Source organism: Rhamphochromis longiceps, linkage group LG22 (genome assembly GCF_057381845.1).
Source record: "Rhamphochromis longiceps isolate RC_006_pf linkage group LG22, R_longiceps_female_GT1.1, whole genome shotgun sequence".
In the NCBI taxonomy this organism is placed as follows: Eukaryota; Metazoa; Chordata; class Actinopteri; order Cichliformes; family Cichlidae; genus Rhamphochromis; species Rhamphochromis longiceps.
The window spans coordinates 16765687-16778984 of record NC_140577.1 but is presented as its reverse complement, the minus strand read 5'-3'; the positions used below and the strand labels follow the sequence as shown (position 1 = coordinate 16778984).

General features: G+C 41.4%; 1 protein-coding gene across 2 annotated transcripts in view; it reads left to right on the top strand.

The window, feature by feature from the left end:
- The window catches only part of atxn1a (ataxin 1a), a 110337-nt gene that overhangs the window by 88575 nt on the left and 8464 nt on the right, over window positions 1-13298 (top strand). For both annotated transcript variants that reach the window (XM_085395916.1, XM_085395917.1), the window contains one exon: window positions 6776-9124. In XM_085395916.1, the coding sequence (XP_085252042.1) occupies window positions 7286-9124 (1839 nt within the window). In that variant the 5' untranslated portion in view covers window positions 6776-7285. The remainder of the gene's footprint in view (window positions 1-6775; window positions 9125-13298) is intronic.

The window sequence follows — 13298 nt, the reverse complement described above, 5'->3', positions numbered from 1 at the left end:
ATTTAACATTTGATGTCTGAAGAACATTTTGAAAAAGTTAGGATAATATCACATTCACCACTGTGTTGCATCACCCTTTTTTAACAATACTATAAGTGTTTAGCAACCAGTTGCTGTAATATTTACCCATTCTTTATAGGATTTCAGCTGCGCAGCAGTTTACTCTTTTGTCTATTTCCTTTCATAAGGGTGAACCAAAGGGAGTTGTTTAGAAGCAGCACTCTTACCATAGAGCCAGTATGTTGGTATATGTGCAAAATGTGGTTTGGCATTATCTTCCTGAAAAATATTTCATCTGGATGGCAGTCTGTGTTGCTTTGAAATCTCAAATATTTCTCAGTATTAGTGGTTCTTCACAAATGGCCCCTGCCATGCTTCCCTATTTGAACTGTGTGCTGATAACAAGTCAGATCACCCCTCTTCTCTGAGGTCATTTTCCTTATAGTTTCCAAAAGATGTTAAAGTTGTAAAGTTCTTTATTTAGGTTGTTGTCCCAGCTTTCTCTCATATGTCTTTCCACGTCAAACTTTAGTATGTTAGTCTCCTTTGTCCTGTTTTACATTTTGTAGATAGCTGTATGTCTTCTGTGTTTTGTGTAGTTTGACATTGCTTGTCTTGTTGTCTTGATTGTTTTCTGCTGTGTCTTGCTACCCAGGCATTTCCTGTTTCCCCGATTACCCCTTAGTGTGTCTCTGTGTGTATAAATAATCATGTCTTCCCGTTGTCCTTTGTCACAGTGTCTATTACCTATCTTGTGTGCCGTCTGCAAGTTTTTGGTCATCGGTTGGATTTTTGCATGGACTTTCTAACCGCCTAATAAAAGGTGCATTTTCTGTTTAAATGAATCTGCCTCCTGAGACTGCATTAGGCTCCTTATCCTGCAAATCTCGTCACCTTTTAATCGTTCTATACGTTGTATTTCACTCACTCTGTAGAAGCAGAGATGCCATGCTGGCCTGCCATTTTCAGCATCTTGGGACTCAGTGTCTTGTCCAAGACACTTGGGCTTGTGCAGGAGCGTATGATTAGTGGCCAGCCCGCTGTACCATCTAAACCGCAGCTGATCAGAAAGTGCAGCCGCATTTCTGGATCTTGTTTATATAAATATTTTTTTCTTTTTATGGTAGAGCTTGAGCTGGCATTTGTGGATACGACGATGAAATGTGTCGACTAGGACTGGTTCACAACTGACAGGAAATACCACTACAGAATCTTGTGCTTTTGGCCTCATCCCTTGCATGCAAAGATTTCTCAGGGATGATTGTCAAATTAAAAGACATAATTTTTTTAAATTGCTGAAATATTTGACACCTTTCCAGAGTGGGTAAACACCTCCCCCATCTTTAACTCTGAATGTCAGGTTCTCTGGATGTTTTATGTAATTGACCTGTTTCCATAGCTCTAGGTGCTTTTTAATATTATGCTTTTTTTTTTTTTTTGTCTTTTTACTCCTCCACTAACCCTTTTCAAACTTGCTTCTGGCTTCAAATTCATTATTTAAACAGCATCTCAACTTTTTTGGAAGATCATTTGTAGTTTAGTTTTGCTTGTTTACCAATGCTCAGTTTATACACTACTGATATATTTGTTTTTATTCCTTTGCATATTGACTTGTTTCCAGATCGACACAAAGTTTCATTTTTTTGTATGTCATACATCATATTCTGAAATTTAATGATAAATTGGAATGTTTTCAAAAATTGTAATGCAAACAGATGCACTGTAGCAAACACTGATCGTGGAGCCTCACCAGAATTTCTGTGTCTAGATGTCCACAACGTGTCTGCTGTATGTTAACTTAATAAGCCAATATGCTTATTACAGTGCTCCTGGGTAGAGATGCAAAGTATAATGGGTTTTTCTTGCTTTGATGGGAGTTTAATTGGATTGTGTTTATTCTGTAGTCACTACAAGTCACTGTTATTTAACAAGATCATATATTTGGGTCATTAGCGAACTGCATTCTGCAGATGTTTGATATAACTCACCAAATAGAGAATGTAAATGTTTGATAAGGGATCCAGTGGTTTTAGAACTCAACAAACATGGGAATTTTCCCAACTTGAAAGCAGTTACAGATCGAAAGTGACAACTACAACTAGAAACTGTAATAATGGATGTATTGGAAAGATAACATCAGCATTCAACATATTTAGTATATTATAGAGGCCTGTTTGACAGATGCATGCAAAGATTTGAGTGAGCAGCTTTTAAAATTATCATTCACTCTATTTGTAGATTTTTAAAGAACTTCCTCATCAGTTTGTACATGGTTTTGCATATAATTTGTCATTGTAGGGTTAGGTCCTCCAAAACAACTGAGAGACTCTCCAGAAGTTCTTCTATGAATTTGAGTTGTTTCATTGTTTTCCCATCTCTTTGTGTAATCCAGGACTGACTTTGTAATGCTGAGATCAGTGCTCTGTGGGGACCATGCAGTCTGTCACAGGACTCCTTGTTCTTTTTGTAGCTGCAGATTTTTCTTTCTCTTTTTTTTTAGGTGGATTCTGGCCACTGGAACTTTTTCATAGCTGTTATAACTCTTAAAAATAAGTCATCTCTGTTGATGTCTGCATTGCAGGAACTAGAACCTTTCAGAGTTCTTAAAGCCCTGCATTTTGGGGTCTTTGACATACATGTGTGGTGGAAAAATCCAAGTAAGCAACAAAAAGGGGGGAAATGGAAGTCATAAAGCATATGTCAGATTTTCTAGTTTGGGCATCCACCCACAGTGAAGCAATGTAGTATGTGTAGATGAAAATTGGCAGCTTTTTCAGTGTACCGGTACTATATATGCCACTAAGTTAAAGACAACAGCTCAACTTTAATGCTAAAAAGAGACTTTTTTTGTATTTAATATGCCAGTTTTTCAGCGATAGTTTGGAAGGATATCGATTTGTTAGAGATACAGTATGACAGTCCAGTCCAGTGTTTAAGTAAATATTGTGTAATTGTTGTATTAAACAGTCATAGTTGTGGGTGGCCTTATGACTTCTGTTGTGGCGCCATAACCACAATGCACTCCATTACTGTGAGAGTAAAACATAAAGTGTTTATAAATTATAGATTGCCTTTTAAGGTGAGGGTAAGTCTCCAGGAGATTAATGTTCATGAGTACTGTGTCCTCTGAAGTAGCAACTGTGAGAGAAAGGTGGCATATATGAACCTGCAGTGAGTGAAAAATGCCAGTATTTGCTGACCTGCACACAGGTTTTGGTAAGGTGGAGAAGCGTGTTTGTGAGTGTGTGTATAGAGAAAAAAAAGGCTCAAGCACATGGAGGACAGGCAGCTTGGGTTACAGGTCATCTGATATCTACACACACCCACACCACAGCGCACAGTCCTGCACGTACACACTGCAAGCTCAGCAAGATTCAGGTGACTTAGCTTTTCAGCGAATGTGTGTTTGAGTGTCACTTTCAGTGAAGCAGTCCTCTCTTTGTGCAATGTAGGTCAGCTGAGCCTGCTCTCTCGATCCCTCTCCACGTCTCCCATGCATCTTAAGCTTTTCCTCACTCTCATACCCTCTGCTCTCCAGTCTTTCTCACCTCCCTGCCTCTGTTTATCCCTTTCTCGACCTTCCTCGGTCTCTTCCCTCATTAACTGTTGTTGTAGCCATGCTGTTTTCTTTTTTCTTTCTTTAAGATACCAAAGTTTCCCACAGTGGATGCGAGAAGGGGATTTACAGTGGGAATTACTCTTTTGTTCTACTTTGAGTTCTTTTTATTTCTCTTTTCCACTATGAACACTTCTTTCTGGCTCTTAGTAACACTGCAGGATAAAATGGAAGCAACCGGGAGGATTATGAAGTTAGCATTGGTGTCTCTGCTCCCGCAGCACAGCTGTGATTTCTAGTTATATTTGTATATTTAAATGCTTTATAATTTCCCACATTACCTTTAATGTGACATGATAGTACACTTTTCCAGCAGAAGTTGTTCAGTAGCTGCTATGCTATTGTTTTTTTTGTTTTTTTGTTTTTTGCCTGTCCCGTTTGGCTCTTTTGCCATCAGAATTGTTGTCTAAAGGCAAAGAAAGATGCCCAACGGATTTACTTTACCAAACTGACCATCCCTATGCTATTGTTGTCATGACTTGTTTACCTGATTTTTGTCTAAGGTTAATTATTATTTTATGTTGCACATATAAGATTTCTCTTGGAGTACAACCATTTTCATGTGTCTGAATCAGTTGTGACAAATTGATGCTGCCACAGACAGCAGCATGAGCAGATCTGAGCTGCATGTACCGACATTGTCCGTGTTTGAGGTGACAGCTGATATGAAATGTCTCTCATCTTTGAACACTCAGGCATATAACGTTCCCTTTACCTTAGAGTCTTAAGTTGAGCAAGAGCTTGTTGAGTTGTTTTTACGTAGTAGATTCGGATTCCTTTATTGTCAGTCAGTCAGTACATCACAGATGCATTGCTGAATGAAGTTATGAGTACAGAAGGGAAGAAAAACCACCAAAAACATCACAATAAAGACAGAATGAGGTTAAGATTATAGGGCAACTGACTATTACACATGAACAGTAAAATAAGATAAATAAAAATAGTATTGCACGGTGTATACAAACTCTTTAAGACTGAGGTGAGGTCAGCTATTGGATTGATGTGCATTATTGTCTCTGTTTTTGTATTTTGTGACTAAACAGCGTGACTGAGGTTAGGTTTGCTGAAGAGACATGTCAAAGATTTGTTGCAAAAGGATTCCAAGAGTGTACAAGTGAATACTAATGTAGAAAATAGGGAGCATAAAACCATTAAATGGAAGAATGATAATTGAGAATGGTTATGTAGTAGGAGAGGTGGACAGGCTGAGGCAAGAGAGTCAAGTGGAGGTGGAGTGACAGAGAGGAGACAAAGAGGGAGATACAGAGAGTGCATCTCAGGGCTAAAAGCTCAGCGATCAACATTCCCTCTCAGCACACATCTGAATCATGCCGGCTCAATTAAACAGATAAAGTATATACTTGAATAAGCGAGTGTGCGCTGTGTACCATGAAACAAAGGCTGCTGTGTGCTCCGTGCGAATGTGAATATGCATGTGTGTTTACTCCTACGCCTGTTTCTGCAGCTGTGTTGTAGTAGCATTACAACACGTCTTAAATTACAGGAATCTGCTTGAGCTGCATGATGTCCCTCGCTCTAGAGAACACACATTTACACACATACTGTGTGTGGGGGAATTAGCTAAGAAGGCAGTGGAAGCCTCCAAAGTTTGGTTGAAAAACTACATTTTTGGGGTTTTTTTTAGTAACTTTAGAGTAGGACTCAAATTGAGAACCACTAACTGTTAAAATTTAATGCAGTATTGTATTTTATTTGATGATATTGCCAAACCAGCTAAATAAATGCAGCTGTAACCTGTTTTTAATCAGTTTCCTCAGTCCCGTTTGACACGTTTTAGTGAATGGATGGATGGTCCACATCTTCCATCCATCTTCTTCATTAAAGACGCTTTTAGAAAAAGAAAAGTATTTTCAGATGTTAATCATCTGGTTCCTTATTGGGCAAAAATAGTGAAAACCTTTACTTTTATTTTGTCAAGTCCATCCATTTTCTTAACTGCATTTCCAGTTAGGGGATTGTTTGGTGCCACAACCTGTCCCAACTGTCATAGGGCCAAAGACAGGCTACGCTCCGGACAGACTCTCAGTCCATCACAAGGCTTTTTTCAGTCTGTAGCATCACTTAGGCGTTGATATAATTTGCTGTTTTACTGCAGAAATGGACGGTTTTCTAAATGTGTAACTGTGCAGGCGGTCACAGAAACCAGGGCCGGTACAAACTCACTGACTCTACAAAGAACAAATAAATTGGTGAGCCGTGCAGCAGTGTGTTAGTGAACGATATGTGAGCTACCTGTGCGTGTGCGTGTCTGTGTGTGTGTCTGTATGTGAAGTTGTGCTGTGCTTCAAGAAAAAAAACACGTGTCAGCATAATTGAATATACACAGGTGTCAGTGTTTGAGTAAGCAAGCGGTTCATGCTCGGTGTTGTGTGTGTGTGTGTGTGTGTGTGTGTGTGTGTGTGTTGGGGATGTATGTGCTTGAAATTCCTCTACATTATTTATGAGTTTCACACTGAGCTTCCCATCTTTCACAGTAGGGGATGCTCGCAAACAGATGGCACACACAGGCACATGCGCACACATGTGGTACACTCATTTATGGTATACACACAGGCTTGTAATCAAACTCTTATTATTAGTCATTTACTGAAAGTGCCTGGTTATTGTTGCTTGGAGTGGTCATTTTTATATTAGCAGGGTCTCTTTTCTTGAAATTGCAGTTACCCATGACTGACCTGTGTTGCTGTTATTCACATTGTTACATAAAACACCTCCATATCCACACAATCTACAGGTCACGCTTGTTGCAGTGGGCTTTTTGTATTTGTTAGCCTCCTAATTCTCATCTTTGTCACCTTTTTAGAGCTGTTACTTGACCTCCCGAATGTCCTGCTGGCTTATTCTTCGTAGTTCAAAACGTTGTCCTTTTATGGATTTGTTGGTGCTAAAGTGTTGTTCCATTGTTAAATTTGTTGTTGCAGAAGTTGTTTTGCTCAGACACATTATTAACCTGTCTGTCTTTATAGGTCTGTAGATGCGCTGCATTCACTAGAAGGGATTTTGAAAATGGCTCTGTCATTATAGTTGCAGTCTTGCTGAAAAAAAAGCACAGAATAAGAATTATAAAGTATTCTCCTATTCATCAGTTAACGAGCCACACCTTTTCTAACCATCTATTTTTTCCTCTCTCTTCCACAGGATTGTGCTGCGTGCGGGCAGACTTTCTTTCACAAGGAGATGATTCCTCATGAAGTGCGACGCACTCGGCCCCCCATCGTCCTCTGCGACAGCGGCAGGTTTGACGTTGTGACGCTCTCCACCTCCACGCTGAGCTCACCCATCAGTCGCTAAAGATCCCCGGACGGAACGGACCGCCCTTCCCCCTCCCCTTTTAACCAACCCTCCATATCGTCATCCCCATCTTTAATCCTTCCTCACCTGCTTGTTAGGGCCTGGATTTTTTTTGTCAAGAAAAGGCCTTGGGTGAAGTGGATAGAGAGGGAAAAGAGACAAGATTGGGGAAGTTTCATTTTGTGGCTAATTAATGTGAAATAAAGGACCGGACATCAAAAAGTGAGAAAGCGAACAAAAGCGACAACGAAAGTGAAAGAACGAGGAAGCAAAACAAGGGGAAAAAAAGAAAGCTGTAGTCCAAAACTCGAGGAAGGATAACGCAAGTATAGTTGAGGGGCGTGAGGTGAAATCAGCATGAAGTCCAACCAGGAGCGCAGTAATGAATGTCTGCCCCCAAAGAAGAGGGAAATCCTCTCTAGCACGCTACCATCTGAAAATCGCTCACCTATCATGCCACCTGCCACTGAGAGCCAGCGCTCAGAAAACATGACCTGGCTCGCCAGTGTGGCTGGTGGGAACGAGAGCAGTGTGGGTGCGCACCGTAGCTCCAGTCACTCTGACGGATCGCAGTATAAATCTCCCTCCTCCATATCAGACTCTTTGACCTCTGCCTCCTCACTGAGGGTGGTCTCATCTCTTCCTACAGTGTACACATCCCACCTGCCACAGACCACAGTTGGAGGAGCTGTCCATTACACCCATCTGCCTCACAATATGCAGTTTATAGCCTCACCTTACACTGCCCCATACAGTTACATCCCCTCTCAATTGCTTCCTCCTCCACCTCCTCCCCCCCTGTCCTCCTCTTCCTCGGCTGCACAGAGACCCTCACACACAGAGACGGCCTCTGCTCCTTCACAGGCCTCCAAGCAGGACCAGCAGCGAGCATCCACAGGACGTACCTCCATGCCTCCTCCTTCTACAGACCCTGTCCCTCACCATGTTCAAATATCAACATCCCCACGGACTGTGCCATCATCCCATCACCAAGGAGGCACTCACCTTTCGCCCCACTCAATGTACCCTCACCATACTTTGGGACACAGCATGTCTCAGGTGGTGGTGCAGTATACGGATGGACCCACCAGAAAAGAGCAAGGTGGCTCTCAGAGACCCAGAGAGCTCCACAATGGAGAGCTGGAAAGGGGCCGGCGGTATGCCGCGCCACTCGAGTCTAACATCTCCAAGTCAGGGAGCAAATCACGGGATGCCACATCCTCTTTGTCTTCCTATGAGGCTCGACAGATGGTTCTGCCAACAGACTACTCTCCGCATGATCCATCAGGGCTGAGAACCTCTGTCATGTTAATGCCCAACAGCCATGGGGACCACCAGCTGGTACCACCCAGAGCCAGCCCTGAGAAGGTGACAACTTCAGCCCCTGCACACCTGGAGAAAAGTGGCAACATCATGGGCAAGCCTGTCAGTCGTGCTCCATCCTTATCCAGCACCACCTCCTCTTTCACATTTCCACCCCCACTAAGTGTAGACAGCCTGAAAGCTGCTGTCAGCACACTGCCACCCCAGACCGTCATCCAGACCACCCACAACGCCACAGAGCCACTCTCAATGGGGCTCTCTTCCACCAGTATCTACCCTCAGCAACCTATTATCGGCTATATTGCAGGAGGCAGTGGTAGCAGCTACCACACCAGCCTACAGCAACACTTACTCATTCCAGGCCCCCAACCGGTCATCATCCCTGTCAGTGGAGGTGGAGTCACAACATTGGAGCCTGTAACCTCCCATGTTACATCATCTACCCAAGCTGCACCTTTTCCTACTACACTCCCACATACGTACATTGCCGCCACCGCCCCCAAAGGAGAAACTCTGGAGACCCACACTGGCTCATTTCACCAGGATGCCCCAGGTGCAGTGGTCCAAGCCCAGCTTCATCTCCCCATTGTTCCTGCTCCACCAGGGCTGGTGGCGACCTCCGCCGCACATCCCCCCTCTAGTACGGTGCTGCCTCCCTCGCTCCCCCCATATTTCATCAAAGGTTCCATCATCCAGTTGGCTGATGGCGAGCTGAAACGTGTGGAGGATCTGAAGACAGAGGACTTCATCCAGAGTGCTGAGATCAGCAGCGAGTTGAAGATAGACTCGTCCACAGTGGAGCGCATTGAGGGGAGCCACACCTCGCCCAACTTTGCTGTGGTTCAGTTCTCCGTTGGTGAACACCGTACACAGGTGAGGGAAAAAATCTGAAACATTTAACAGACATCGCAGATTCAGGAGTCCAGTATCGCAATCACACGTTTCCTTAATCAGTTTATCACATACAGGGGTGTTTTTACAATTTTGAGAAACTAGCTTATTTGCTTTCTTGCTAAGCAATAGCATCGTCTTATCTTACAAACTTTAGCTGCTGGTTAGCTTAGCATGAAGTCTCCTCTGACTAACAACAAGATTCTTAAAATTCACTGCTCTAGCACGTAACCTCACCATGAAACTGTGATGTGTTCGCCTTTTTTTGCAAAGGAATTAAACAAACAAGATAGAGGTAGAGCAGGTCATTTGCTAATCGAAAGGTTCCCCGTTCCTTCAGTCTTTCCCAAGACACTGACCCTGATGTGTTTACTGATGTGCGAGTGGGTGCTTGAGAGGTAAAAAGTGCTCGAAGGAATAAAAAATTACACTGCTGTGTGAATGTGTGCGAATGAGTAAATGCGACTTACAGTTTAAAATCACTTTGAGTGTTCGCTCTTTAGCAGCAGAAAAGTGCGAGTAGTGGTAGTAAGTAGCAGTCCATTTATGGTCTTAAATTTAATGTGCTGATTAAAGTTTATTTGTGTTTACCTTCTCACACAGCTAGGATATTTGTTTCCCCTTTGCATACATTGTTTTAATGTTTGTAATAATGTGATTTAATAATTTCTCAAAATGTTCACATGTGGTTTCACGATCTTTACAGAGCTCTGTTTGCATGAGGTTGTCAAAGTTTGATTTATCTCATTCATGCACACAAACATGTAAATGAAAAGTTACTCGGTCCTTTGGCATTTTCCAGGTGGGACCGAGGTACCAGCACACCTAAATCTAGTATGTGACTAATCTAGTATCTGGCTAAACAGTCCAGTTCTGGTTTTATTTTTAAGTTCTGTGAGCTTAAAAATAATCTATAATAAGGCTTCTATGTGTATCATCGTCTTCCACAAATGTTTAAAGTTTTCAAGGTATTGAGGACTGGAATCTACTTCAGGTTGTCTTAGTTAATTAAAGCCATGTAAATGTGTTGATATATTGCTACATGTAATGCTTTGCATATTTAAAGTGCTGATTTATACATTTGAATTAGCAAAGAAATAGAGCTTTCTGTAATTTATTCTACCAAAGTACCAGCTGTTGTAAAGTTCTTCTGTAGGAAAAGTACATCCTTGACTTACTGATGCTACTTTTAGCAAGATTAACTTTTTCACTCTTCTTTTGTACATTTGTCCATCAGTCTTTGACATTTTCTTGCTGATGTTTTTGACCTCTCTTCTGGTCATCCTTCAGTTGCTAGGTGTTTGTAGGTTTTCTTTATGTACTGTCTATTTTAAAGCCTTCCACCTCATTTCAGTCGGATTGATGTCTGGGCTTTGACGAAGCCTTTCCTTAAGCCTTCATTTCTTCTTTTGCCACCAGTGCTTGGTAGATTTGCTCCTGTGCATTAGATCGTTATCCTGTGCAGAAATATTCAACTGTGGGTTAACTTGAACTTTGGTAAAGGTGACTTTATGTTATCTTCATATCTTCATTCATTAATAGGCAGATGTTTGGCTCTGATGTTTTTCCCCTTCCACTAAAGTTCTCTTTTTTCTTTTATCTCTTTCCGATCAGTCATGTGCAATTTGACGCTAATAGTTACCTGCAGACCCCGAGATGACATGTTGGTGGTCTTTTTTTATTTTTTACATTTTTTTACTGGTTAAATTGTCCTTTTTTGGGACATTTGTTTACTTCTTTTCTTTTCTACTCTGCCACAGTTAAATACAAACATACTTGAATCTCTCATTAACATTGATTATTGATTGTTGGGGTTTCCTCTATATTATTGTAGAGTCTTTACCTTATAGTATAATATGTGCCTTGAGGCAACCCTTGTTGCGATTTGAAGCTGTATAAATACATTTACATTTAAATGTGAATTGCAGCAATCTCTTAATATCCGATATTATGCCACAGTTTATCTTTCGGGTTTTTATAGGAACACTTGCGCTCACGTACACTCATGCAGCCTTCGCCCTATCTTTGAGGATGTGTGTTGAAGCCAGTTAATCTTTTTCATCTGTCCATGCTGCGACTCGTCCACCCACACAGCACATCTCTAACCATCTCTCTCGCCCCCAGCTGCTCTTTGATGTCGTACCCCACAAAAGCTGACCATCTTTCAAAGACTTCTCTTTCTCTCTTGTGCTCCTTCAATGGTTCCTAGAGCTGGGCGATATGAGATTTTTTCATATCACGATGTTTTTTTCATTTCAGGTGATAACGATATCTATCACGATATAAGCCAAATAACTATATTTGTAAGATTTAAATGTGCCGTTGCTCACAAGTAAAATGTGAAATAATCAGCAGCTTGTTTTTATTTAAAATTCAAATTCAAATTTTTTTTTTATTTGTCACGTACACAGTCATACACAGTACGATATGTAGTGAAATGTTAAATATTTATTTCCCATAATAAGTTCAACAGGGTAGATGTACTTAAGGAACATGAGACTTTTTCAGATAAATAAAGGCAAATATTGCAAACTACACAAAAGGCAGCCGCTAAAGCGTTTAAGTTTCAAAATAGGACAAACGAAACAGACTAAATTGTCAATTCCACTTAGAAACAAAATATTAATTCTAAAAATAAATCTTAGTTTGTTTTACAGAAGAACAGACAAAACTGACTAACTTTTGTCAATATCAAATAAACTGAGAACTAAAAGGAAATTCTCAATCTCTCCTTGTTGTATAGCTTAGCTTTTCAAACAGTTTTAACAGTTACTTTAGTCTGACAAAAGCCGAATGACGAATTAGCGCTTCCAGTCAGAGACAGAGGCTACGTCCACACGTACACGGGTATTTTTGAAAACGGAGATTTTCCGTTTTCGTTTTAAAAAATAATCCCGTCCACACATAAAGGCAGAAATGAAGGAAAACGCTGCTATGAACATGCCAAAGCAGCAGGTTGCGCTAGATTCCTAACCGTGCCTAAATGTTGGCCAATCAGAAGTCTAGAAGCCTCGGTGGGAAAAAGTAAACAAAGCTGGGGCATAGAAGCAGAACAGAGTCGTATGTGTGGAGGGACAGTAACTGTCTGTATATGTAAGCATTTAAACACTGCAGAGAGTAGAATTAACAGTATTGTAGAAATTCATTTCACCGAAACAATAACGCGGCGCACAGTGTGACGCATGCACCAGTTTATTGTATTTCCAGACTTGCTTTCGGCACAATTTACAGTGCACGCTACTCTGTTTTTTGTCAGACTTGAAATAGCCGAAATACCTTCCCACTACGGAACTTCTATGGCTCTTCCGTTTGACAATCTCTCCGGCATTGGAACCATCATCTGTTTTCTCTTCGGTCACGCTCGGTTGATTTTTCTAGTCGGCACACTCATTTCCTCCATTACGCGCTGGCTCCATTACCCGCTGGCTGCTTCCCAAACAAACACACGTGCGGCTTGGCACTTGTGCTGTACATAACAAGTCACGCGACGTGACGCTGCGGCTGTGATTGGTTCGGCTCTGCGCTACTTAATTTGGATTGGCTGACCTTTTTTTTTTTTTTTTTTTTTTTTTTTTTTTTTTTGAGGACAAGAGCGGCGAGGTCTATCGCGATAGCTTAATTTCTCTATCGAGTAAAAGTTATATCGCGATACATATCGTTATCGTTCTATCGCCCAGCTCTAATGGTTCCTCTTACTTTTTTCCTGAGCGGCGGTTATAGCTTTGAGTCCACACTCAGAGAACTTACTCCAAGAAGTCAAAAGTTATATAATACAGGAGGGGAAAGTGTTGCCTGACGTAAGATTTGAGATTTGGTACTTGTCACGTCTTTCGCTTGTATCCTTCTTGACATAGCTCTCTTTTCATTTCCTCCCTCTTCTTCTTGTCCAACCTACTCTCTCTTTTTAAACTTGTCTTTTCATCCCCATCTTAGAAGCTTCCTCCACTTCCATCATCTCGCTCTTTTACGGTATCCTATCCCTGGCTTTGCCTTCTTTCGGATGTTTCTGATGTTTATTTTCCTTCTCCTGAGCCTGCAGCCGATCTCTTTTTGTCATCCATTCATTCTTTTTATACATTCAAACACTAATACAGACCCAGTCAGGGCTTTAAGTCCACAGTTTAAATCAGAAGTGAAAGAAAAATCACAATTATTG